Here is a 25,551-nt window from a genome sequence, read left to right on the forward strand (position 1 = left end):
CTGTATTCTTCTTGATGGCCATTGCATGAGCAGTATGTGTGTTTCACAAATAGTATAGGCTATCCTTGAGATCACCCAGTCCAATTAGCATCCGTCGGGTGGGGTCCTGTATTACACAAACATTCAAATAGTAAGTAATAGCACAACCCATATCTGCACTTAACTTTCTTCATGATATCAGATTACATTTAAAATCCGGAACATAAAGAACATCTTTCAATTTTATATGCTTGTCAATCATGATATCCCCTATTTTATTTACTTTCAAAGAATCTCCATTCGGGATGACAACTCTTTCATCCCTTCCAGCTTCTCGAACATTCTCAAAAGCTTTAAGGTTACTAGAGACGTGGTGCACCACTGTCAATAATCCAATTCGACAAGTGGACCAAGGAAAATTTCTTACCAGATAGTGCATCATGGATCACGTTTTCTGAATCACTTGCATCCAGTAGAGACATTAAGCGATCAAGTTGAGCTTGTGTGAGAGACGACATTTGTATAGTGTTGCTCGACGCTCACACTTCTTCAGTAACAGCACCAACTCGGCCCTGGATGGCATTGGCCGTTGCTCCTTTACCTCCGCGATTTCCATTGCCTCGTCCTCGACCACGACCTTCTTTACCTCCACTTCGGTTTTTCTAGTGTTTTGGGTACCTAACGATTTCAAAACAGTGAGATTTGTCATGTCCAGGTCTTTTGCAATGAGCACACACTACGGGTAGGTCAGTAGAGCCTCATCCTTCTCCTATTTGACTCTTTTGATCTAACTTTCCTCGGCTTGCGAAGGTAGCAACTTGCATCCTTGGATCTTCGTGCTGCCCCGCTTTCAACTACAATTCCTCTCTTGATATCACAACAAAACAGCGAGTGAGTGAAGGTAGTGGGTCCATGCCTATAATATTTGATCTGACAATACCGTATCGATCATCGAGACCCATAAAAAATTTATAGACTTTTTCATTCTCCCTTTCTTCCAGTATATTGATCAACGTTTTGCACGTCGATCCGCACACACAAGTGTCGGTTTTAGTATACTGGTCCAGCTGGTCCCAAATTCCTTTCAATTTAGCATAGTAATCTGTGACACTTAATGACCCTTGCCTGAATTCATTTAATTCCCCTTTCAATTGGTATATTCGGGGACCATGCCCTTGATGATATCTCTGTTGGAGTTCAGTTCATAACTCTCTAGCATCATCAAAGGAAATTATAGTATTTTGTATGCTTTTGTCAACACAATTGAAAATCCATGAAACAACCATAGCATTACATTTATCCCAAGTATTATTATCACTATCATCAACCTTAGTTTTCCCTAGAGTCCCATCAATGAAACTCAATTTGTTTTTAGATCTTAGAGCTCTTTGAAAAGTCTTTTCCCAAACATGATAATTTTCTCCATTAAGAATGATTTGGCTCAGAAGCATACCTGGATTGTCAGAGGAACTCAGATAATACACAAATGTGGGATCACTGATCGATGGGATCTTGAAGGAGGCGGATGAGTTGTTGCCAGTAGACCTGTTCATGGGTCGGGCCGGGCTTTTAGTGTTTATTAATAGAAAAATAATAGGCCCGAGCCCGAGCCCGGCCCAACCAACGGGCCTAAAACTTGGGCCCGAGCCCGGCTCTGATAAAAAGCCCAAAGCCCGAGCCCGAGCCCGAAGCCCGACCTAATAAAAGAAAATCAAAATTTTCCCTATTCAAATAGACATTATCTATTTTAATTCAGATGTTTTTTTCCCCTATTTAAATGAACAATGGGCCTACAAGTGAATCAACAACCTTCTCAAATCAAAAAAATTATTCAAATGGACATCACATAGGGTTTTTACTTAGGCTTAACTATAGGTCGGGCCGGGCCGGGCTATTTTGGCAAAGCCCGACCCCGACTCGAATTTTATGCAGGCCGGGCTTTTTGGCCCGAGGTTAAGCTCGCGGGCCAAAAAGCCTGTTCAAGCCCGTCCGGGGGTCGGGCCACCCGGCCCATGAACAGGTCTAGTTGCCAGTCATCACTTCAGACATAAAAATACCTAGAAATTGCTGGGTTGAATGAGTGGTTCGGCACACACCAAACCTCACTGCTGTGAGTCACACAACTCACTTTCTTCAATGGGCGTGTGCCCTCTGAATGGATCAGTGGTGAAGATCACCACAGCTCTAATACCATGACAAAACCCATGAAAGAGATGATAACCGATTTAGGGAATTCAGAGGTGGAAGAGAAGAGTTCCAGTGGAGAAAAATATTCTCATAAGAAACTTGCAACCCAAAGGTAGGTTGGCTACAACATATATACAAGTTACAAGATACAAAAATAGTAAGTCTTAACAATGATCACCTACCTAATTTAGGACTCATAATTTTACTGGGTCAAAGATACAAATCCTCCTTCCTATTAGTACACCTTCCTATTGATACACTTTCCTATTGAAACACTTTCGTATTAGATATCTCAGACACGGCTCTTGAACCCCCGAAGCCTATATAAAGACTCCTTCATTCCTCCACAAGGTACACACAATTAAGTGCAAACAAAGACTACTTTCTTGCTCTCAAATTCTCTACCTTCTTGCAACCAGTTTGACTGATTTAAGCATCCAAGTGCCCAATAACTTGGGTCCAAACCCCCGGGTACTATAATCTAATTGTTGGATTTTAATCTCATAAGAGATTAAATCCAATGGGTTTGATTGGTCAATTACATGAGAAATTGCACCTACACACTTGATTGTAAAAATCAATTTTTCTCTTATAAAAACCCAGTTTTGAACTTGTCCCACATTAGAAAATTATAAGTTTTGTTTTTAGTATTTCAATAGGAGCTGATTTACACTCCTTAGAATTAGTAGAAGAGAGTATGGGGATTCGATACCGCGCAACGCGTGTGCACGTGTGTGCAGCGCAATGAGGCGCTTTAGAGGCTTACTTTGCTCGCACTTCGCGCGCACCCGCGTGGCTCGCGATTGGCAGCTTTGGTTTTGGTGCGTTGCTGACCGTTGATCACCGTTGATGAGATCAACGGTCACGATTCGATCGGGTGTGATCAAGAGGCACAATTCAAAGTTAATAGTCACTAACTATTAACTACTTTTTGAATAGTCACAATGTTTGAAATTGTGACTGTTCAATGTGCCTTCTCTAAACCAGCACCTACCTTTTCTTCATACCTCTTCACAAATTATTTAAGGAGCATTAATCAGACTCCAAAACACACAATTTCAAAATTCACTCTCTCTCTCTCAATCCGATCTGCTACAATCTCATAGAAGGTTTCTTTGGAGACTCTTCAACTTTGCTGGTTGCAGATTCTCGCCCAAGGCTCTGTTGTATCCTGGGAACGAATTTGCTTGTAACCCAATAGCAAACTCAATAAATCTGAGTGGGGGCAAATAACGTTCTAAAGACAGTGTCATGTTTCTACTGTGTACCGCTTGGCATGGAGGAGCTTTGAAGAGAATGGAGATGGGAGAATCTTGTGGTGCTGATAATTGTGTGAGAGTGTTTGATATAAAAACGGATTAAAGTAGTTTTTTTTTGTATTGCCCTTATGTTATTGGTTGCAGCTTAATTTCTGGTGGATGAAACGCTGGTACGCGCATTCACTAACAAAGAGAAACAGGGGATACCATTCCCCAAGGACCAACCAATGGGTGTTTACAGGCTTACAGCTCGATATATGGAAAGTCGATGACTAGCCTCCCAGGGTGGCCGATCGAGTCAAAATAAATTGGACCCAAGGCCCTGTTCATTGCCTCTTACACAGGATTTGAGATTGACGCCTGTGAGTGCCCGTTGTCTGTGGCAGCTGATGAGAGCGCCTCGAAGATGCATTTCGAGTGAAAATTATTGGTGGGATCAGTCGGTGATTTTAGATCTGAACATGCACCAGAGCCATAAGCTTCTGTGGACTGTGAGTCTGAGCAAATCACCACTGCCCTACTCGGTGGGTATCCGCCCCTACCCTCCTCGATGGGGCGGTTTTTTTTTGCTTAAATGACGGGTTTTGGGGCGGGTATGAGTTTTGAGATTATACAACCTGTACGATTACGGATAAGGTACGGTATTAGGTTAAATCCAACCTTTTTGGCCTCCCCGATCCACATATTATTAGAAAGTATATAAACTTTATGTATTGGGTGTGTTGAATTTAATAATATTTTAAATTTTATGTGAATGATAGTTGATATATAGCTTATTTGTGTTAATCCAATAATTAGAAATCTTGATGTTTATTTGTGTTGTTTTACTTATTTATTGTTTATATATGACAAGAAATAATAGGAAATTAGATGTGGGTTTTAAGCCCAACCCGCCCCTACCCTTGAATGCTGAGATGGTAGAGTTGGGGAGGGTTTTACACTTTCATATGCGGGGAGGGTTTGGATTCTCAAAATCTAACCTGCTACAGGTTTTGGGGTGGGTAGAGTCTAGAATTTACAAAACCCTCCCCGAACCCGCTCCATTGCCATCCCTACCTCCTAAGTGCGACTACAATGTCTATTTTGGTTCAGTCTTAAGGTAAAAGATAATGAACAATGGCTTTTATTGAAGGGTATTTTTGATGTTTTTAAATGCTTTAAGTCGCATATATCACCATGTGATACAAATAATTGACGAGTTGCTAACATTAGGGATTAAATTGACACATTTTGAAAGTTTAGGTGTTGAATTGACACGTTTTAAAGTTCAAAGACCAAAGTGACACTAGGCTTAAAGTACAAGGTACTAATCCGGAAGTTTCCCTATAAAATATTCATATTTAATAATTTATTTACCAAGGCTCTGTTTGGGAAGAGTGTAAATACAGAAATGTATATTACAAATTACAAAACCTTGCAATGATATTTTTATACCTTGTATGGACAAATTTGTATTTGCACTCTTCTCAAACTGAACCTAATGTTGCATTTGGTTGCATTGTAATTTTATTTGATTAGTACAAATATGGGAGTGCAAATGAAAAGAATGCAAGTCTTATTTTACTTCACTTCTACTGCAATCAAACAAGGTAACATGAAATTTGAAAAAAAAATCAAAATTTGCGCTCAAATCATTTGTATTACCATCGATGCAAATAAAATTTGCATTATAACCAAACACAACCTAAGAAACAAAACAATAAATCATTCCGTTCAGCCACTAATAGTCCATTATTGGCCCCTGAGAGATAGATGTTCTTGCAAAATGATAGTTAATATACAATTTTCCTAGGGTAAATTAACAATACGCTCCGTATGGTTTTGAAAATTTTAGTTGACTACCTATAATTACAAACATCTGTAATTACAACTATTGTACTATCTTGGAAGAAGACAAAGTGTTATTTTATGCCTATAGGAGTGTACAAACATCTGTAATTTTGTGGTATAAAGAGAACAAGGATGATGACAAGATAGAAAGACTACCTATAATTACAACTATTGTACTAGTAAGAATACTCATTTAGTAAACTAGCATACTAGGTGAAGAATAATGTATGAAACAGGTATGAATGTTGATATAACTTAGAGAAATAAAATACCCTATTATACAACTAAAGGTTTCAAATTTAAGACCATGGTCTCACCTTGTTGCTATCAAAATTTGGGCAACAACTAAAGAGGATGAAAAAGGGTGAACTAAGGTGAGTAGTTAAACTGAGTTACTTCCAAAAACCTATAAAAGGGTTAAATTAAGAGTCTCGAATTATGTTCTTAGGGTGAGTTTTCTGATGCTTAAGTCAGTAAGTGAGCAAGGGGCCATTGGGTCGAGCCGAAGAGGTTGGTTAGCGAGGAAGACAGGTAAAGAGCTAGAGAGTGTTGTATATCATTCACATTTTCCGTGGATATTGTACCTATATATAGAAGAAATGTTGTTGTCAACACCCAAAAAGTGGACACTATAACCCCCTTTGAATTGCAAATCCCCCCTAAATGCTTCACATGACTAATTGACACCCCCTAAATGTTGTTATCAAAGCAAGAATCTTTTTTTGGCTCTTCTCATTTGACCCCACCAACAATTCCAAGACCTTTGAAAACCCCACCCTACAAAATTTCACATGAAAATTCCTTCTTTAGCGTTTAAACGGGACAAGATTCTGCTTCGTGAGTTGTCATTCACCTATACAACTTTCTTGTAATTATAACATTAACATAATAACCTTAGATGAGAATATTCCTTTTTTATAGAATATCCCCAAGACTACCTATAACATAATAACATTTCCTCAAGAAATCTTGGCCACTCAAATCAAGTGGAATTAGTAGACATAGTTTGATTTAAGAGACTGTTCATAGATGTCTATTAAATGGAAAATAAATAATTCTTAATATATGATGATGAAAAGACTAGGAAACATCTGTAAGATGAAGGCAGATAAAATTAAATGCTCTTTAACTTCTTCATGTCTTAATAATAGATGTATTGAAGAAATGAATCATGCATAATTTGAAAACAGATAAAACCAAAAAGCAGTGACACAAAGAAAAATATTTGCATAGTCTAGTGTTCTTGTTTACAAACAAAGACCATTAGAGAAAGTATTGGATATGAAGATTCTTTAAGTAAAAAATAAGCTTGTAACCTAGGAAATTGGTCTCGAACCTAGGAAAAAGGAGCTTTAGTCCAACTAGGAAACTATAGAACTTTCATACAAGAAAACATGCCCATAATTGTGCTTCTAGGAATTGCCCATATATCCCCTTCTAGGGGTGGTAGGGAAATGTCACCAATCAGTCCCTAGAAACACCCCTTCCCATAACTTTTAATTCTAATCGTCACGTAGTCCAATTTCTGGGATAGAATTAATTAGACACAAACATGAAACATGATAACTTTAAATCAAGACAAATTGAGAAATTTATACATGATGTATTTGCACTAAGAAAGAGTAAATAAATCAATTGTTCAAAACAAAATGTTTTCATTTCTTACAAGAAAATTTGAGCTTGAAGTATATGGAAGAACATTTGTATGGTAGCCATTATTACATGGAATTTAAAATTAATCAATTTTGTTTCTTATACACAAACCATCCTTCATCATCTACAGAAAACAGATAGTCAATGAGTAGAGTGGCTTTGTAGGATTCACTTAAGAACATATGAAAGAAAATTGTGAACATAAACAAGCATTTCAATGGTATTAAATTGTGGTATATTTCTGGTATTTAATTGTTAAATAAAGAATAAATCATTATATATACCATAGGATTACCCACTAAGAAAAAGGAAATATAAAATTGCATTTTTTTTTAAATTACACACGAAAGAAATTACTTTTGGCCATAACATAGTTTTCAAACTATTTAATTACACCAAATGACTCCACTTACACACAAACTTCAACCAACTTGCCTAAAACATTGAAAACAAAGCAGCCCCTGGATAACACTTCCAACACAACAAATGAGGCACTGATCACTAAAGTAGTTGCATATCAACTAGTCCTTGTAAGTAGTTGTTCCATCTTCATTTTTGTCATCCATACCAAGTGTTTCCCTCATTGCATTAGCAGCACCTTGGGCCAAGCTCTTCACTTGATCGTTTGTCTGCTGTAGAAAACCACCCGTCATCTCCATGCCTGCTTGTGTTGTGCCTTGAACAAATTGGGCAGCCTCCAACGCCTTCCCCTTGACTTCCTCAGCCCTTTCTTGGAAAAAATTTCCTCTCTTCTCTTTATCTGAATTGGTAGTGTCTTGTGTAGGTTGAACAGTTTCTGATGCCTTGTCTTTTCTTGCACCATTCTTCTCATTCTCATTAAGATAGTTACCTCTTTGACCCTTTGTCTCTTTGGTACGACCTTTGATATCCACATTTAACTTCTTTGATGCATCTATGTTGTCCTTAAGAAGATTTATTCTTTGCTCTTTGTTTTCTTGGGCACGGCCTCTAATGGCTTGAGAGGTTTCTAATACCTTGTCTTTTGTCATATTCAACCTGTTTGCCTTATCATTGGTAGTGTCTCTCTTGTCCATGAGATAACTACTTGTTTGGTTCTTGATTGGTTGAGAATAATCTCCAGCAACTTGAGTAGTTTCGCCCCATGTCTTGTCCTTGTGATAACTTCCCCTTTGGTCCTTAGCCACTTCGACATAACCTCTGGTAGCTTGGTCCGTTTCTATGTTTGCTTTGTCCTTGTGATAGCTACCAAATTGCTCTTGGGTAACTTGAGTAATATCTTTAGCATCTTGGGCAATCTTTGATTCTTTATCCTTCGCTATGTCCATATTTTCCTTGAGATAGTTGACCATTTGATCCTTGGTTTCTTGGTCAAGATCTTTAGCAATTTTGGCAATCTTTGAATCCCTACCCTTTGTGGCATCCATCTTACTCTTAAGATAACTACTCATTTGGTCTTTGTTCTCAACAGTTTGGGTGATCTCTTGTACCTTTTCATTTGTAACACCCATTTTATCCTTAAAATATTTGCTTGTTTGGTCCTTAGCTTCATGGGTGTAGCCTAGTGTAGCTTGGGCAATATCCAATGCCTTGTCTTTTGTTGAGTTCATCTTGTCATAACTATCTATTCGGTCATTTGTCTCTTGGAGATTGCCTTTCATAGTCAGAGCACTCTCTTGTGCCTTATCTTTAGACTTATCCATTTCCTCCTTGAAAAGATTGCTCATATGAACCTTTTGAGCATTACCTCTGACATTTTGGTTATTTTGTAACCCTTTTTCATTTGCCTCTTTAACTGTGTCTAATAGTTCACCCTTTTCATTGCCAATTTGGTCTTTAGCCTCTTGTGCATAGGTTCTTTTAGCTTGGGCAGTATCCAACACCTTGTCCTTGAGATAACTATCCATTTGGTCATTAATTTCTCGAATTCGACCTATTGCAGCTTTGGTAGTACCAAATGCCTTGCCATGAGGTTGGCTTCCCGTAATTTGGATAGTCTCCAATGCTTCACAATCTTCTAGCTCGTTCCTATTCTCTTTTAGATAATTCTTTGTTTGATCATTGGTCTCTTGGGCATGGCCTTCAATAACTTGGGTAGCATCCAATGCCTCATTCTTTGCCGCTTGTGTAGTCTCCAACGCCTTGTCCTTCTCTGCATCAATATTCTCTACTTTATCCATTGTTAATCTATTTGCGTTGTCCTCAAGATTACTATCATCAAAAGAATCATCTGCTTGTCTCTCAAAATAATTCTCTATTTGGTCTTTAATCTCTTCGGGGTAACCTTCGAGAGCTTGAATAATGTCTGACGCCTCATTTTTATCAATTTGATCTTGGGGATGACTTTGGAGAGCTTGAGCAATCTGGGATGCATCATCTTTTGGCTTGTTCATCTTGTTATTTGACTCGTTTGACTTGTCCTCAAGATTACTATCTTCGAAATAATCATCAGATTGTTTCTCAAAATAACTCTCTGTTTGGTCTTTTATCTCTTGGGGGTGACCTTCGAGAGCTTGAACCATGTCTGATGCCTCACCTGTTTGATCTATTTGGTCTTTAGTCTCTTGGGGATGGCCTTCAACAACTTGAATAGTGTCTGATACTTTGTCTTCTGGCTCATCAATCGGGTCTTCGGTCTCTTGAGTATAACCTTCAAGAGCTCCAACAATCTCTGATGTCTTGTCTTTTGGTTCTTCCATTTTTATTTGGTCATCTTTACTCTCTTGGGGGTGGTCTTCAACAACTGGGACAACAATTGATGATTCTTTACTTTCTGGCTCATTGAAAAATTGAACATTTGATGCCTCGTGGCCTTCAAGAACTTGGACAGTCTTCGATGCTTTGTTGTTTGGCTCATCCATCTTCTCCACAGAATGATCGTCAAAACTTTGTGCACTCTCTGATATGTTATTGTCTTTTGGCTTGTCGATGGTGTCATCGAAATGACTTTTTGTTTGGTCAATTATCTCTTGGTGAGGGTCTTCAGTAGTTTGGATGCTCATCAACTCTTTATTTTCTTCTATTTCATCCATCTTCTCCTTTGGATCCTTATTGATTTCTTGGGTATGACCTCCTACAACTTGGGCATTCTCTTGTGTATCCTGGGCTTCGTAAGCCTTGTCCTTCATGTCCTCTTGGGTCTCTCTTTCTTTCATCATCTGGTGATCCATTTCCTCCTGTAAACCCACCATGCAAAGAGTAGGAAGCATCATAACAATTTGCATGCATATGCATTACATGAACCACGCATCATACAATGAATGAAATATGATGGTTTTCAATTTACTTCACTAGTACGTAACCACGACCATGCATGCAGCACATGAATATCAATGTACATGCAACATCCGACTATCCATATTTATCATGCATACTACAAATATACAACCCTTTATGGCATGCCAAACTAAGTCAATGTTTTGGTTAAAAAACACCACCACAGGGCGTTTGTGTTTATTATTGTATATGAAACCACTACTTGATTTCACCATCTATCAAATAAACACTAACAAACTAAAATGTTTGGTTTTTTGTACATATTGAAGAAATATCAAATTTGTTTCCTCCCGATATTTCTTAAAACAAAATGTGGCATGCTTTTATGGGTGTACTAATATGACGTAGAAAACAATAAACCTTTAAAGTGATGTTCAACGGTTGAACAAAAAACAGTAAAATGTCTAAAATGAAAAAATGTTTAAAGTAGAATAATACAAATAAACTTAAAAGTAATAAATGGCCTCTCAATAAACTCTAACGGAACCAAACATATACTAAATATGTCATTCATTGCATTTATTGATAAACAACCATTCATCATAATCAGAGTGCAAATGTAAATACGTTCATAAATACTATAAATATAATATATACATACGGTTCATGTAAATAGGTTTTATTTGTATTCTACAAAACATATTCATTGAGTGAAAATTAAATGTTTGCTTGATGTCTACTGCTACAGACGACACCCATAAATGCTGGGGAAGATTAATCTAGATATACAGATAAGAACTTGTCAAGGGTTTTCTGGTAAGTACCACTTGATGTAGCAATTTCGAATTAGGTCTCTCCAAGATTACAGTACAGTGTATATATGCAATCTCTCGTTTTAATTTGGATGTTGACCCATATATTTTAGGATGTATATTTGTGTCTGTTATGAATGGCAGGGTGTCAATTGAATCAAATTTGTTCCAATCTAGATCGTTTTGGACTGATAAATGATCATTTTGAACCAGAATCTCTTCAATTGGTTTTAATTTGGAATAGTTCCAACCCAAATCTAACTCTTCATCACTCTTCATTGACGAGTTCAGTCAGGGCAAAACCCATTCGGGGAAAATATCTCCATACTTTTGTACTTTATTTCATGGGTATCCCAAGACAAAAGTTACAAAAAGCTGTGCTGTTAGAACGGTGTAACAACAGGTTTGCTCTAATGGAAGCCAATGTAAACATTTTGAACTGATGAATATTTTGAATAATTTTAGACCAGAATATGTTCAAATTGGTTCCAAAACAAACCTGATCCATTAACATGTGTACCATTTTGAATGGATGAATATTCTGAATCATTTTGAACCTAAATCTATTCAAGTTGAAATTGATTTTAATTATATTTAGTTCCAACCCACATTGGACCATTTTAAACTGATGAATAGAATATTTTGAATTGGTTTTAATTTAGATTACTTCCAACCCAAACCTATTCCATTGACGCTTGTGAACATGATATTGGTTCAATCCAACTCAATCTAATCTAAATCCATTAAAAACGGACAGGTTCAAGTCCTACTCACACCCATAGGACGCTACCCAGAGTCCTACTCACACCCATACACCCATATCCATAGGACGCTACCCATAAGAAGCACACCCACCCAAAAGGACACTACAGTTATATATTGAGTGATGTGTGAGATGTTCTCAATGTAGTGATGTGTGGGTAAGTACGCAAAGGATACTACAGTTATATATTGAGAATTAATATCTATGATAACATGCAAATAGGTGAGATGTTCGGAATGTAAGGTTGTAGTGTAGTGATGTGTGGGTAAGACATCCGAACACTCCATTAACACACTTGTGATTAAAAAAGCAGAGGACAAACTGAGTGGATGCATAAGGAAATTAGGAGAAATTTTGAATGGTATATATCTAAATTTTGCTCCGATTTTGAAGGCAAATACGTGAAAAGAAAATTTACTCTCATTTTCAATACAGGAAATACCTGCAAATTAAAACTGAACCAGAATGCAAATTTGCTGGTTCAGCATTTTTTACCAAACGCAGAAAACTTGAATACTATTTCTGGTGATCACTGTGCTACAGTTTCAATCAGTGGGTAGATGAAACCAACTAAACATGCAACTCTGGTTCATGACTACTTTGAGAGTGTTCAAGTACTTACCTGAGCTTGGTCTTCAGCCTCGCTGGTTCTGTACAACTGCTCCTGATCTGCCATCTTTCTCCTCCTGCGCAGGTTGGATTAGAACGATTGCACCAAATAACTCAACAGAACTTTCGAATTTGGAATCGCCGATAAATAGATTGATCGAGATCTTCTGTAACGACTAGAGTCTCTTGCGCATGCATATTTATAACCTCTGCAAAATTAAAAATGTTGGACTCGTGTCCAGCTTCTCAACAAGTGTAAGCTATGAGGCTGATATTGGTCAGATGGGTTTTTCTAGGGAGAGATTAAAATAGCTAGAAGACAGAATAACACAATAATCTGTGGCTAGAGCCTAGAAGATCGAGCAGAAAGACATCTAGATCTAGGAGGATGAGCAATCTCTATATTTGATTGCCACATTGCTTTGTTGAAAGTTTGGGAGATAGAATCTTCGGAATCATCTGGGTTCTTGGTGGGGAAACGTGGCTGCAGCATTCACGAAAAGATCAATAATCAAAGAAATGGATATTTGTGACTGTTTTTGTATTCATCCTCTTAAGTAATTTCTTCTGAAGGGCGGTGGAGATTATTTGGCCATGGTAACGTTAGGTGGATGCAATCTGATCGAAATGGTTGGCGTCAAGCTAAGTACGAGGGCTCAGAGCCAAAGTATGGGTCCCTGTAGAGTCAGAAACCTCTTTTGATACCTTGGCACCGCCATGGCGCATGGCACATCACTTGCTAGATGTCCAGAACTCAGACGATTGGGACCCATTACTGAGCTGGTTAAACCCACCGTGGAGATAAATAGTTTAAATCCTGGATATCATGGATCATGGTCTGTTGAATATATATCTAACGTACTGCTAGCTTTGAGTAGGGCTGTATAACTCAAGAACTGAGTCAAACAGATTTGGGTTCTTTCCAGACAAATTCAGATTTGGTTATCAAAATAACCTGTCTCGTAATTGAAGTGAAATCCAACCGGATTTAGGGAGTCTTAACATTGATTTCATATCATCATTCATGTTTGAGCTATGTTGTAACAATTTTCATAGAATATATTATTGATTTTGCCTTATTACCATTAGTTTTTGTTAGGATTCTCCATGTATTTATTATGGTTTTAAAAAACGATTTGGAAATGGAATTATTCTAGCCACTGATTTTTGGGTTGATGTTTTGATCATTCAATTTGAATAGACGATTCATTCTAATAAAAAAATTAAAAAAATAATAAAAAATAAAATGGCCAAAAACCGTTGAATGAGTCGATGATTCGACCACCTAAGTCAATGGGTCATTGATTGATTCAACGGTTTTTTGTCAGGGACCGAGTTTGGGGTAAAATGGAACCAACTGCCTAAACAGTTCCCAGGCCGAACGGTTTGACTGTTTAGGTCAATGGCAGTTTGAAAACCATGGTATTTATCTTTTATTTTCGTTAGCTAATTACTATGCATTAAACAACTATAAGTAAGTATTTTTGTATTTTTTTTGGTATTACATACTACACACTAAAAGGTAATTAACATGAATGGGGCTGATCAGGGTGCACGTAAGGTTCATTAGCCATACCAAGGAGAAGGAGAGATTGTGATTCTAGAGATTTGATCCCACACCACCCACTTGGAGGAGTGTCAATATCATCTGGATTAGGGGTGTTCACGGTTCGGTTAACCGAACCATGGGCAATTTTTGCAAAACCAAACCGGTGGTATCGGTTTTTCCATTTCTCCAAACCGGTACCACCAGTTAATTGGTCCGCCGGTTTTGGTTTTTGACCAGTTTGGTTCTTTGGTTCTTCGATTTTTTTATATTTATAATATATATTATATAAATATATGTATAATATTATATTATAAATAATAAATGATATATAATATATTATAAATATTTTAAAAATATATAATATATTTATAAATAGATTATTATAAATATAATATAAGAATGTATTTATATATATTTATATATAATATATAGAAAATATGTGACATATTAAAAAAATATATAAAATATATATACCGGTCGGTTCAGTTAACTGTCATTTTTTGTAGGTTAACTGAAAAACCGAATCGGTCCTTTAGTTTTTCAAAAATTCCAAACCGAACTGATCGATTCGGTTAACCGCATTTTGCGGTTTAATTTTCTCTATTCGGTTCGGTTTTTCGGTTTTTCATGGGCACCCCTAATTTGGACTACTAGGTCATCAGCATAAGTATTTTATTTGAGACCCACTATATATCCATGTAAGTCTTAATTCGTAAAACATCTTTTTTTTTTCAGAAAATATAACTTGGACAACAAAATTTCTTGAAATCCTCTGTGTTGGGTTTTTTAATTTGAGTTAGGAAACTAGATTAGAAAACAACAGACATGGGACCATCTCTCTCTCTATGTATATTTCATTCGAATTAAATTTTATTTAAACCCCTTTTTCGAATATGGAAGGGTAGCCACTTTTGAAGGAAGAGCCCCTTGTTTGAGGGCTTTGTTTTACTATATATACTAGCATGAGAGCCCATGCATCGAATTTCCAACACTTTTAAAGAATATATATATATATATATATATATATATATATATATATATATATATATATATATATATATATATATTGGTGAGAATATAAAGTAGGAGGAGAGTTAGGAGAGAAAATTTTCAGGAAGGAAAAAACATTTTGAATTGGAAGAAAGAAAGTAGGATAAGAATTTGGAGAGAAAATTTTAGGAAGGGAAAAATCATTTTGATTGGAAGAGAGAAAGTAGGAGTTTAAGAGTTACAAGAGAGCTGAACAATAGTGATTGGTCATATGGTACTAAAACATAAGGCTGCATTTGATTGAGGTGTAAATGTTAATTGATGTAAAACTTAACTGTTGGCTTGAATTTACACTTGTTTGTTTTCGGTGTAAAAGTGGACCAGTGTAAAACTCTACACCCAATCTATTTTTGCAGCCACTTGTTTCCCATGTAAAAGTTACATAAAAAGTCAATGTAATCCTATTTTTTTGTTGACTTTTACATTGTTAATCAATGTAAATGATGCATCGATAAAATCGATGTACTTTTACATCCGTTCTCACTTAAAAATTCCCAACAGTCCATGCAATTTTAAACCGATAGTCTTTTACATGATGGATTTTTCCATCAACTAACTTTTACAAAATGGATTTTTTTCACTGCATTCTTATGCAACTTAAAGAGAAAAACAAAAGTTTAAAGAAAAAGGATAGAGAATACATACCTAGCTAATCTCACATTTGAATTAAATTTTAAAGGGAGAGTTTCATAGTTACCTTCCTAATTAATATAATATATGGTATAGATAGTAGATACAAGCAGGACAACTGGTGCATCCTTGTGGATGCACTAGGGGTGCATCCTTGTGGATGCACTAGGGGTGCAAGTTAGTTATCTAATTTAAAAATTTTACATTTGAGTAGGGGTGGGCTTGAGCCGAGATGAGCCGAATATCTGGCTATTTGAGCTCAGCTTACCTAAATATATGAGGCTCAAGTTCGAGCTCGAGCTCAATTCAAGCTAAAGACTTGAGCTCAAATTCAATTCAACTCTAAAGCTTGTAAGTTCAAGCTCGACTCGACTAGTTATTATTGTACATATAAAAAATAAAAATATTATATATATAATATTTTATAAAAGCTCAATTAGACTCATGAGCCTCATGAGTTGAGCGCTTTATCAGGCTTGAGCTCAGCTCAATTAGCAAATGAGCCTATATATTGAGCTTGAGTTTGGCTTGAAGTTTAGTTTAGACCGAGCCGTATCGAGTTTTTCACGAGTTGAGCTCGAATTACTTGTGAAAAGCTTAATTCGTATCCACCTCTTCTAAACTTGAGTCGTGGTTTTCAGGCTTATTCCATTCAAATTTTGATAAAATCCTAACTTGAGACCACCCAAGTTGCATCCCTAGATGCACAAGCATGGGCAAAAAATAAAAATAAAAATCCAATATAAGAGGGTAAGATTTTTAATTTGGAGTGAGAGAGAAAGTAAGAGAAGAGATAGGATAGAGGATTTTAAGAAGAAAAAACGTTTCAAAGTGAAAGATAGAAAGTAGGTACGAAAGGGATTTCAGGAATTGGAAGCAAGTTAGAAGAGAGATACACCGGTGATTGGTCATGTAGTAGAAAAACAAAGAGAGGGGGCAAATGCTTCCTCTTGCATATGTGAATATATATTTTTTCATAATTCAAACACCATATGTAACATAGAATCCGAAGCTGCTGTACTTTCCCTCCTCACTTGCTATACTAAGCAATTGGCCTCTAGAACTTAGGTTATGCTTGGTTTCATAGAAAATAAGAGAGAAACAAAAAAGTTGATCATGGAAGTTCTTATTATTCATCAAACCAGTGTAATGAGATATCTTGAAAGAAAAAACTCTCAAAGCATAGGTATCTAATCACACATTGGGAATACCTCTCCAAGTTTTTTTTTTCATTTTTTAAGAAAAAAGAAAATTTATTAATTAAAAGAGGGGGGACATGATGCAGTACGGGATTTGGCCCAATTGAGTAAACATTTATTAGGTTGGCTTCCGATGACCCATTTCAGTTCGTATTTACCAAGATAGCATCATTGTAGGATTTATCTATCTTGATTTGCATTACTAAGTTAGCATTTCAACGAGATTTTCGAATTTGTATTAAATTAGGACTTTCTTGCTTTTTTGAAGAGATTTAGTAGGGTTCTAATAAGGAGTGTTCAATTAGATTAGGGAACTTTCTTGTAGGAGGCATAAGGGTGTAAAGAAGTCTATATAAAGAGTAGCTAGACCAAAACTAGTAAAGTTCTGTTGTTTTTTTCTTAATTATTTAGTGAAGAATTATTCTTCTTCTTGTTTTACGGCTTTGGTTATTTTCTTTGAAGCTTCTTTGAATGTGATTTGTTTCCAAACTACGCCAGGACATAGACCTTACCCCTCAGCGAACCAAACCAATGAAACATAGACTCCTAAAGGATAAAAAAGAAAACATAAAATCATGTCAAATATAGTGGGTGACAACCTTTATTTGGCTTTGAGGATTTACACACCTCTTTTTCCTTTGATTATTTAGGTGTTGACCTTTTTTGAATTTACGACCCCTCTTCTTCCTTTGAATTTAACATACATGTATGGGAAATATTCCTGATGTGCAGCTGGACCCCATACTCTTAGACTTTTTGTTTTCAAGAGACCCAAGCTCCAAACCAATAACATCAGTGGAAAACTCGTATAATTTTCAGACCAGATTTGGTCCTCACATTGTCCTTACATCCTTTTGCAGCAGTGCATTGAGAACATCTTAGAACAGTTGTGAGGACTGCATCAGAATTCATTATAATTATGCTCCAATAAATCACTGCTTTAATATCAAGACCTTTAGGTTTAAAGAATCTTTAGACTTTTTAGGTTCAAAGAATCAATTCCTGGAATAAATTTTGAACCTAGAAAAAAGAACTCATTACAACAATTTTCATAAATTCAAACCTAAAAGTGATTCTTAGAATCACAAAATTCACCATAATCAATTCTTTTAAAAGCATGCCAAACACAACCTGATTCCTTAACGCAACAAGTGCAGGAAAAAGGTGCAGAGGATTCTGACTCAAGTTCAAAACTATGAACTTTGTATCCCTTTACTATGGGAGGGAACCTCTTCATTATTTCCTTTTTTTTTGTCCTAAATTCAAACTCGGCCCATATCTCTATGGGTTCACTAAACATATGACTAGGAACCATTTGTCCATGGTGAAAACCCTTGTTCTGTTACTTCAGAAACAGATGACTGGAGCCCTATTTTAACTTTTAAGCCCAAGCCCAAAGTCATGTGCAGGAAGGCACTTTGGTAAAATCACTTAAACTTAAGTCTTTGTGTTAAGTTGTACATTAACCGTTAAAGAATACATCCGAATTCATCATGAATGTTTTTGATGATCAGTCAAGAATCTCAAAAATGAGAGTGGTGCTTAGTTAGATGGTGTTTGGTATCGATATAGCTTTTGGAAGAAAATGGTGCCAGTTCAGCATTGGAGATGCGTTTAACAAAAAATGCCTAAAAAGTTATTTGGTCGAGCCATTTATCTGATAAATGACTCTCTTGAAAATCGTGTGAACCAATTATTAAAAACACCAATTTTGATGTTTTTCATTTTCAAGACCGACTTTTTACTGTTTGGCTTATATGGCACCTAATGATGCTGATATGTAAAAAAATTGTACAAAAGGTTTAAAACAGATTTTGCCTCATCTTTTAAGACAAAATCGTACAAAACGTTTATCTTATAAACACCATCGATACTAAACAATTTCTTAGTATGCGTACTTAAAGGGTGCGACTATCGTCTTGGATATAACACAATCAAAGAACTTAGCACAAAGCCTTAAATTTAAGAGATCGGACTCCTTCAGGCCTATCTTTCAGATCTGAGGAGAATTTCTTGTTAAAATATTTTCTTTTGATGACATCTTTCTCCTCCCAAAGAGCTTCTTGTTTGAGGCGTTCATCATTTTCAAGGCCCTGGTCAAGCGGAAATGTATTGGAAGGGTTTGCTTTACCCAAAGTCTCAAGAGCCATCTAATTAATGGGTATTACACGTACGTGGTAACCCTACAGATGGACACTAAAAGCTATAAATGACCATCCAAAGAACTTTGCGCTTCACACAGAGAATTTGGGAGACTAAAAGAGGTTCAAGCCCCTTGTCATATCTCTATATCTTTCGTTTTTGTGTTGATTCAAAGAAGAAATTAAAGAAAGATGGCAAGCCAGCAGAATATAAGATACGATGCCATTGAAAGTACCAATCACGCACAGGTGATTGACCTTTCTGGATTTTCTACATCGTCATCGTCATCTAAGTCTTATCCCTATGAATCCTGTTTCATCATTAATGCTTTGAGAGTTTCAATTAATCTGTTTAAATGTTGTGTCATGCCATACATGTTTTTTCGTATTAAGGGAGAATGACGGTTCAGTCCAGGGTCAGAATTTATAGGCCTAAAGTACTGTTGGGATAGGTGTTAATTCGGAATTGATGCCAATTTAAAGGTGAGCTTTGATGCATAGAGTGTGGATTATTGACATTTTGAATGTTTATAATTCTACAGTAAAAGTCATAAATCTGCATTGGGCCTGTGTCCTATCCGTACTTTTCCCTAATAATAATTAATCATGATGAATTCACTGTCATACTTGAAATGTAATCCATGAATGTCATGACATCACTGTCTCTCTCTCCCAATTTCTTTTTCTCTTCCACATTTTTTGTTAATTTTTGGGCAGGCTAGGAAGGATGAGACGAGTATGATGAGCCAGGAGAAGGTAGCTGAAACTGTCCTAGCTGCCAAGGATAAGGTAGCTGAAACTGCCGAATCTATTAGAAATTCCGCCAAAGAAACAATGGACCAAACGACAACCTTTCTTCAACAGGTACAGATCTTTCTGTGGTTAAAATATATATATGTGATCTGAGTTCAGATTGGCTAGAAACAAAATCATACACATTGGGCTGAACAATCTAGTATGAGTGAATAGTTCACATGGATAAGGTGTGGGTCTCATGTGGCTCATGTGTACAGAATTCTAGCATATTCACTTGTGAGAGGTTGTCCAACTTGGTGTACATGATTTGTCTCCAACCCATCTGGTCCTATGTATCTGATCTCTATCAATCTTATGACATTGCCCAATTCAAGATCATCAACAGATGACCCAGAGAGAGAGAGAGAGGACCCCAACTGCAAAAGTTGAAGCAGTAGCTACTCCAAATTGGATTTAACACTGGTTAGACCCTTCAATATGCTGATGACCCACTACTTGAGATGGTCACTCTGCATCCTTTCAAAAAAGGAGGCATGGCATTAAACCCATAGAATTGCAGAATCCATGTGGTATGGCTAGTGGGCCTCTACCAAGGCTTCTGATTTCATCCTCACAAAATTGGTCCTCACACCTATCTCTCACAGTCCTGTGTAGCCATGCATTGCATTGGGAACATTATCATTCTTGTATGTTTTTATTCATGGGAGATGGCACGGTTGTAAGGACTGTGAGGTGGGTATGATGACCAATTTTATGAAAACTAGTGAAATTACCATCATTATGAAATTATCAAATTATTGAATAACAAAATAATTATTATTAAATTATCAATATTTTTGTAATAATTGTAAATCATTTTAAAACTTATTACTATTACTTTTTAACTATTAATAACCTCAATAGTTTGACATTAAAAATTATTTCACAATTTTCAAATCATGAAATTATGTCCTAACATTTCCTTTACATCATAATCTCCACAGTAGCGCACCACGTATACATTGCCATGAAATTTTTTGCCTTCATGTAGAGCCTCCAAATACAGTTTTAAACAAGTGTACTTGAAATAGAAGTGGGCCCTCACTTCTTTGCACGTGGCTTATGCTCACTGTAGAAATAAATTGAGAGAAATCATGTATACTTTTGCTATTAGTATTTTGGGACACTTGTCTTTTGTTATATATAGGGGCAAAATAAAAGGCTTTGAGTTTGTTCGCCAATCAATTCAAAAATATTAAAAGAGGTAAAATTGGAAATAAAAATCAGAGTGTTCGACCAAAGAAATTGATCATTCTCATTTTTATAAATGGTAATAGATATCCAATTTGCTCTGTGTGAGCCCAAGCCCCCCTAAATCCCCACTAGTGTGTATTATGTAATACCAAAAAAAGCATGGCAATGTTTTTGATCACTCCAAACTAGGCCGGTTCACAATAAGTCGATCGAATAAAAATGGATTGGTTATTCTCAAACCAGAGTCATTTATCTATGTATTATTCTAACTTGTTATATGTATATTTTATTGGAGACTGGGGAGCAAGTAAAGAACATGGCTCAAGACGCAGCTGAAAAAGTGAAGAACACTCTGGGGATGAACACCGACGGTAATTCCAATAACCCTGGCAACCTCAACAACGAAGATAACCCTGGCATTACCCTGGCTAAGGATAGGATGTGAGACGGAGACTACTTAATTTGTTATACCCACAAGTCAGAATTACTATTTCTTTCCATCATGTTGTAATTCTGTTATTAGCTTAAGCCATTTCCCTTATGGAGGTGGTTATGTTGTTTCATTCTTGTAAGAAGGGAGAGTATTTCACTCTCTCTCATAATGTAACTCTCTCTCTCTCTCTTCATCATCTATGAGTTAGAGTCCAATAATGGTCTAACTTTGTCGTGTTTCACTTTATTCTGTTTATTTGCAGTGTATATAATATACAATGAAAATTAAAGCAGAATAATTTAAAAGCCAAGTAAAAAACAAACGAAATTTTGCATAATTCTCATTCATTTGTACTAATACAAATGGAATCGCATCGCAAGCAAATAGAACCTAAGGCTCAGTTTTAAAGGATAGTACAAATACAAATATATAGAAGTGTAAAACCTTGTATTTTATATTATTTTGTATGTATTTACATTGTACATATTTGTATTTATATTCCTTCCAAACTGAGCCTAAGATACAAATAGGGATGCATGCTCAGGTACAATGCCATGGAATAATTAACATATATACATGAATGCACATGAGAAAGTCATAAAAATCATCCCATGGTCAATAATATCAGTCTAAATCTGATTGACTACAAGTATAATACTAGTTTTAATGATCATTTATTTTAATTTTGCTTTAGGTTGCATTTGGAAATGATGCAAATGAAGTGTAAATTTCAGTTCAGGGTAAATTTGCACTCTGGTTCACTTTTGCTTGTATTTGACAACATTACATTTATGCATTGACAAATGACAGACCAATGCATATTTACATTGATAATAAGATGTTAAACTACATTAATAAAAAAAAATAAATTTGTATTCAAGTGGGCTTTTGATAAAAAAAAAAGCATATGCTTTATTGGAATAATTCATGTTTGCATCCATTACAGCTAAAAGTATGTTTGGTAAGAAGATAAATTTATCGGTGCAAAACTGACCCAATTTTGCAATTTATATGAATTGTTTTACACTCTACATATTTGCACTCACACTTATTTGCATTGTTTCAAACGCAGCCTTAATTTTTTTTTTTTTTTTGACATCAATACCATCAACGGATACTAATACAATACAGACTAACATGGTTGGAATTGCAAGGATATTTTAGAATTCTACCCGTGCTACATATGCCAACCCCTTGAGAATCTGATACAATTGTTATTTAGGCTGTGTTTGGTTATCGAGTGCAATAAAGGTTATTTTGCTACTATTGCTGTTTTTACATGAACACAATTGTTATTTAGGCTGTGTTTGATTGCAATGCAATTAAATTTGCACTGATGCAAAACCTTGTTTCAAATTTTATTTTATTTTGTTTGATTGCAGTAAAAATAAAGTAAATTAAGATATGAAACGGCATAAAGTAAAATCCAAAACAAGATTAAACAAAAAATTGCATTTTTTACATTTACACTTCCATGCATTTGTATTAATACAAATAAATTTGTACTACAACCAAACACAGCCTTGGGCTTAATTTGAAAGGAATACAAATATATATATATATATATATATATATATATATATATATATATATATATATATATATTTATTTATTTATTTATTTATTCTCTTTTTAAACCGAGCCTTTGATCGTTTACAATTGAAACAGACATACTTTAAAAATGTAGTCTTGGAGGCTGTTTGTAAAAGTGTCATCAAATTGATTTTTTTTTTCCCGGGTAGAGGAGGGATGAAGTCTAAAGTACATTTTAGCAAAAATGGCTCTCATATGACAACACATATCCAATCTATATTGATAAACCCAAAATGTTTCAAAACAAAAACGTTATACCAAATACATTGAAAATCCAGAGAATAAAGGATGGTGAAAAAGTGTTGAACATTAATTTTTTGTTTGGTTGGACGCAAGGTGAAAATCCAGCGAATTAAGGATCGTAAGGTGACATTTCTTTTGCTAGACGAATGGATAACATACAAGAGAAGATCCCATCCCCGGAATTCAATTCTAGGTCTTTTCCTACACGCTACAACCCAATAGAACGTTACCACTTGCCAATCAAACAACTGCCGCCTCATCTTATATAATTTTTTTTCCATTTTTAATCAATATTTTGGAGAAAAAAAAAACAGATTGGATTGGCAGGTTTACAGATAAATCAGAAAGGATGAGTTTCTGTTGAATCGGTCAATGATCCATTGATTTGAGTGGTTGAACCATTGATCTGTTGACCCGTTCAATGGTTTTTGGCTGTTTTTTATTTTTTTTAATTGGGAACCATCCAGGCAACTGGTTCCGTTTTATCCTAATCTTGGTCCTTGGCAAAAAATCGTTGAATCAGTCAATGACCCATTGACCCGAGTGGTCGAACCGTTGACCCGTTCAATGATTTTTGGTTGTTTTTTATTTTTAATTTTTAATTTTTGTTGTTAGAACGGGTCATCCGTTTGAATCGAACAATTGAACAGTCGACCACTGGTGGCCAAAATGGTTCCGTTTTTATGTCATATGAGTCACACGCTCGAATGACATAACACGTATGGTAGTGCTTAATGGACCTCACAATGGGTCATCTGTTTTTTTATTTATTTTTTAATTGGGAACCGTCTAGGAAACCAGTTCTGTTTTACCCCAATCCCGATCCCTGGCAAAAAACCGTTGAATCTGTCAACGACCCATTGACCTGAGTGGTTGAGCCATCAACCCGTTGACCCGTTCAATGGTTTTTGCCCGTTTTTTTTGATTTTTTTAGTTTTTATTGTCAGAACGGGCTGTTTGTTCGAACAGAACGGTCGAACCATCGACTAAAAAACGATGGCCAAAACGATTCCATTTTCGGGTTGTATGAGTCACACGCTCGAATGACATAACATGTACGATACTGCTCAATGGACCTCACACACTCAAGTTTTTGCCTGTAATTTTTGTTGTCAGAATGGGTCATCCATTCGAACCGAACAATTGAACCATCGACCCAAAAACCAGTGACCAGAACGTTTCTGTAATTTTTTGTTGTTAGAATGGGCCATCCATTCGAACCGAACAATTGAATCGTTGACCCAAAAACTGGTGGCCAGAACGGTTCCATTTTCAAGTCGTATGAGTCACACGCTCGAATGACATAACACGCATGATACTACTTAATAGACCTCACAAACTCAAATTTTTACCTATAATTTTTGTTGCCAGAACGGACTGTCCATTTGAACCGAATGATCGAACCATCGACCCAAAAACTAATGGCCAGAACGGTTCCATAATTTTTTGCTTGTAATTTTTGTTGTCAAAACGGGCCATCCGTTCGAACCGTCGGTTGTCAGAACGTTATTAACAATATTTATCAATAATAGTAAGTAATTATACTATTTAATTAAATAATCATTTATGATAGTTTTAATAATATTATTTAGTTATTTTTAATATAACATTAATTATTAAATTTATGAATAGGATTTATTAAGAATATTCATTAAATTAATAATTACCAAAATTAAATTAAATTAACATTATTTATCAGTAATTATAATATTTTATTAAATAATCAATAACAATACTTTTAATAACATTTTTAATTATTTTTAATATAACAATATTTATAATTTTAATTTAAAGTAAAATTAAAGTAAATATCTATTTATTAACAATATTTATAACAATAGCAATTATTAATTATAATCACTAATTGTATATTTATTAAATTACTGTAATAATCAGTAATTATTAAAACCGGGTTACTAAATTTATTAACAGTATTTTTTAATAACAATATTTATGATTTTAATTTAAAGTAAATATCTAGTTATTAACATTATTTATAATAACAGTAATTATTAATTATACTCACTAATTATATATATTACTGTAATAATCAGTAATTATTTAATTATAGTAATTAATTACTGTAATACTCAGTAATTATTAAAACTGGGTTACTGAATTTATTAACAGTATTTTTTAATAACAATATTTATAATTTTAATTTAATATAAAATTAAAGTAAATATCTAGTTATTAACAATATTTATAATAATAGTAATTATTTATAATTGATAATGGCAGTAATTAAAGGGAAATACAGCCACGGATCTGAGTTGCTCTCACGTGGGATCTACTTGCACAAGTAGATTCCATTTCCTGGAGGCAGAGAGCACCCATTTCCCATTAATATATTTTCAAAACATTACTATTAAGAGTTAAGTCTTTAACCATGGTGTGGAACTAATACAAAATAAAAATTAAAAGAAAAAACATGGTA

At 35.3% G+C, this 25,551-nt stretch overlaps 2 protein-coding genes across 2 annotated transcripts; one reads left to right on the top strand and one right to left on the bottom strand.

The window, feature by feature from the left end:
* Window positions 1–7,199: 7,199 nt before the first annotated feature.
* On the bottom strand, window positions 7,200–12,460 carry LOC109114540 (uncharacterized). The gene is made up of 2 exons (XM_019197377.2): window positions 12,301–12,460; window positions 7,200–10,063 (listed from the first exon to the last, which is right to left on the bottom strand). Exons 1-2 carry the CDS (start codon window positions 12,352–12,354, stop codon window positions 7,430–7,432), a joined length of 2,688 nt encoding a protein of 895 aa, XP_019052922.1. The 5' UTR covers window positions 12,355–12,460; the 3' UTR covers window positions 7,200–7,429.
* A 6,485-nt stretch (window positions 12,461–18,945) lies between these two features.
* Window positions 18,946–21,524, top strand: LOC104595456 (uncharacterized). The gene is made up of 3 exons (XM_010256177.2): window positions 18,946–19,105; window positions 19,574–19,720; window positions 21,141–21,524. The coding sequence occupies exons 1-3, from the start codon at window positions 19,049–19,051 to the stop codon at window positions 21,288–21,290; spliced, it is 354 nt and encodes a 117-aa protein (XP_010254479.1). The 5' UTR covers window positions 18,946–19,048; the 3' UTR covers window positions 21,291–21,524.
* The last annotated feature ends 4,027 nt before the right edge of the window (window positions 21,525–25,551 follow it).

Source organism: Nelumbo nucifera, chromosome 2 (assembly GCF_055504915.1).
Source record: "Nelumbo nucifera cultivar China Antique chromosome 2, China Antique-T2T, whole genome shotgun sequence".
In the NCBI taxonomy this organism is placed as follows: domain Eukaryota; kingdom Viridiplantae; phylum Streptophyta; class Magnoliopsida; order Proteales; family Nelumbonaceae; genus Nelumbo; species Nelumbo nucifera.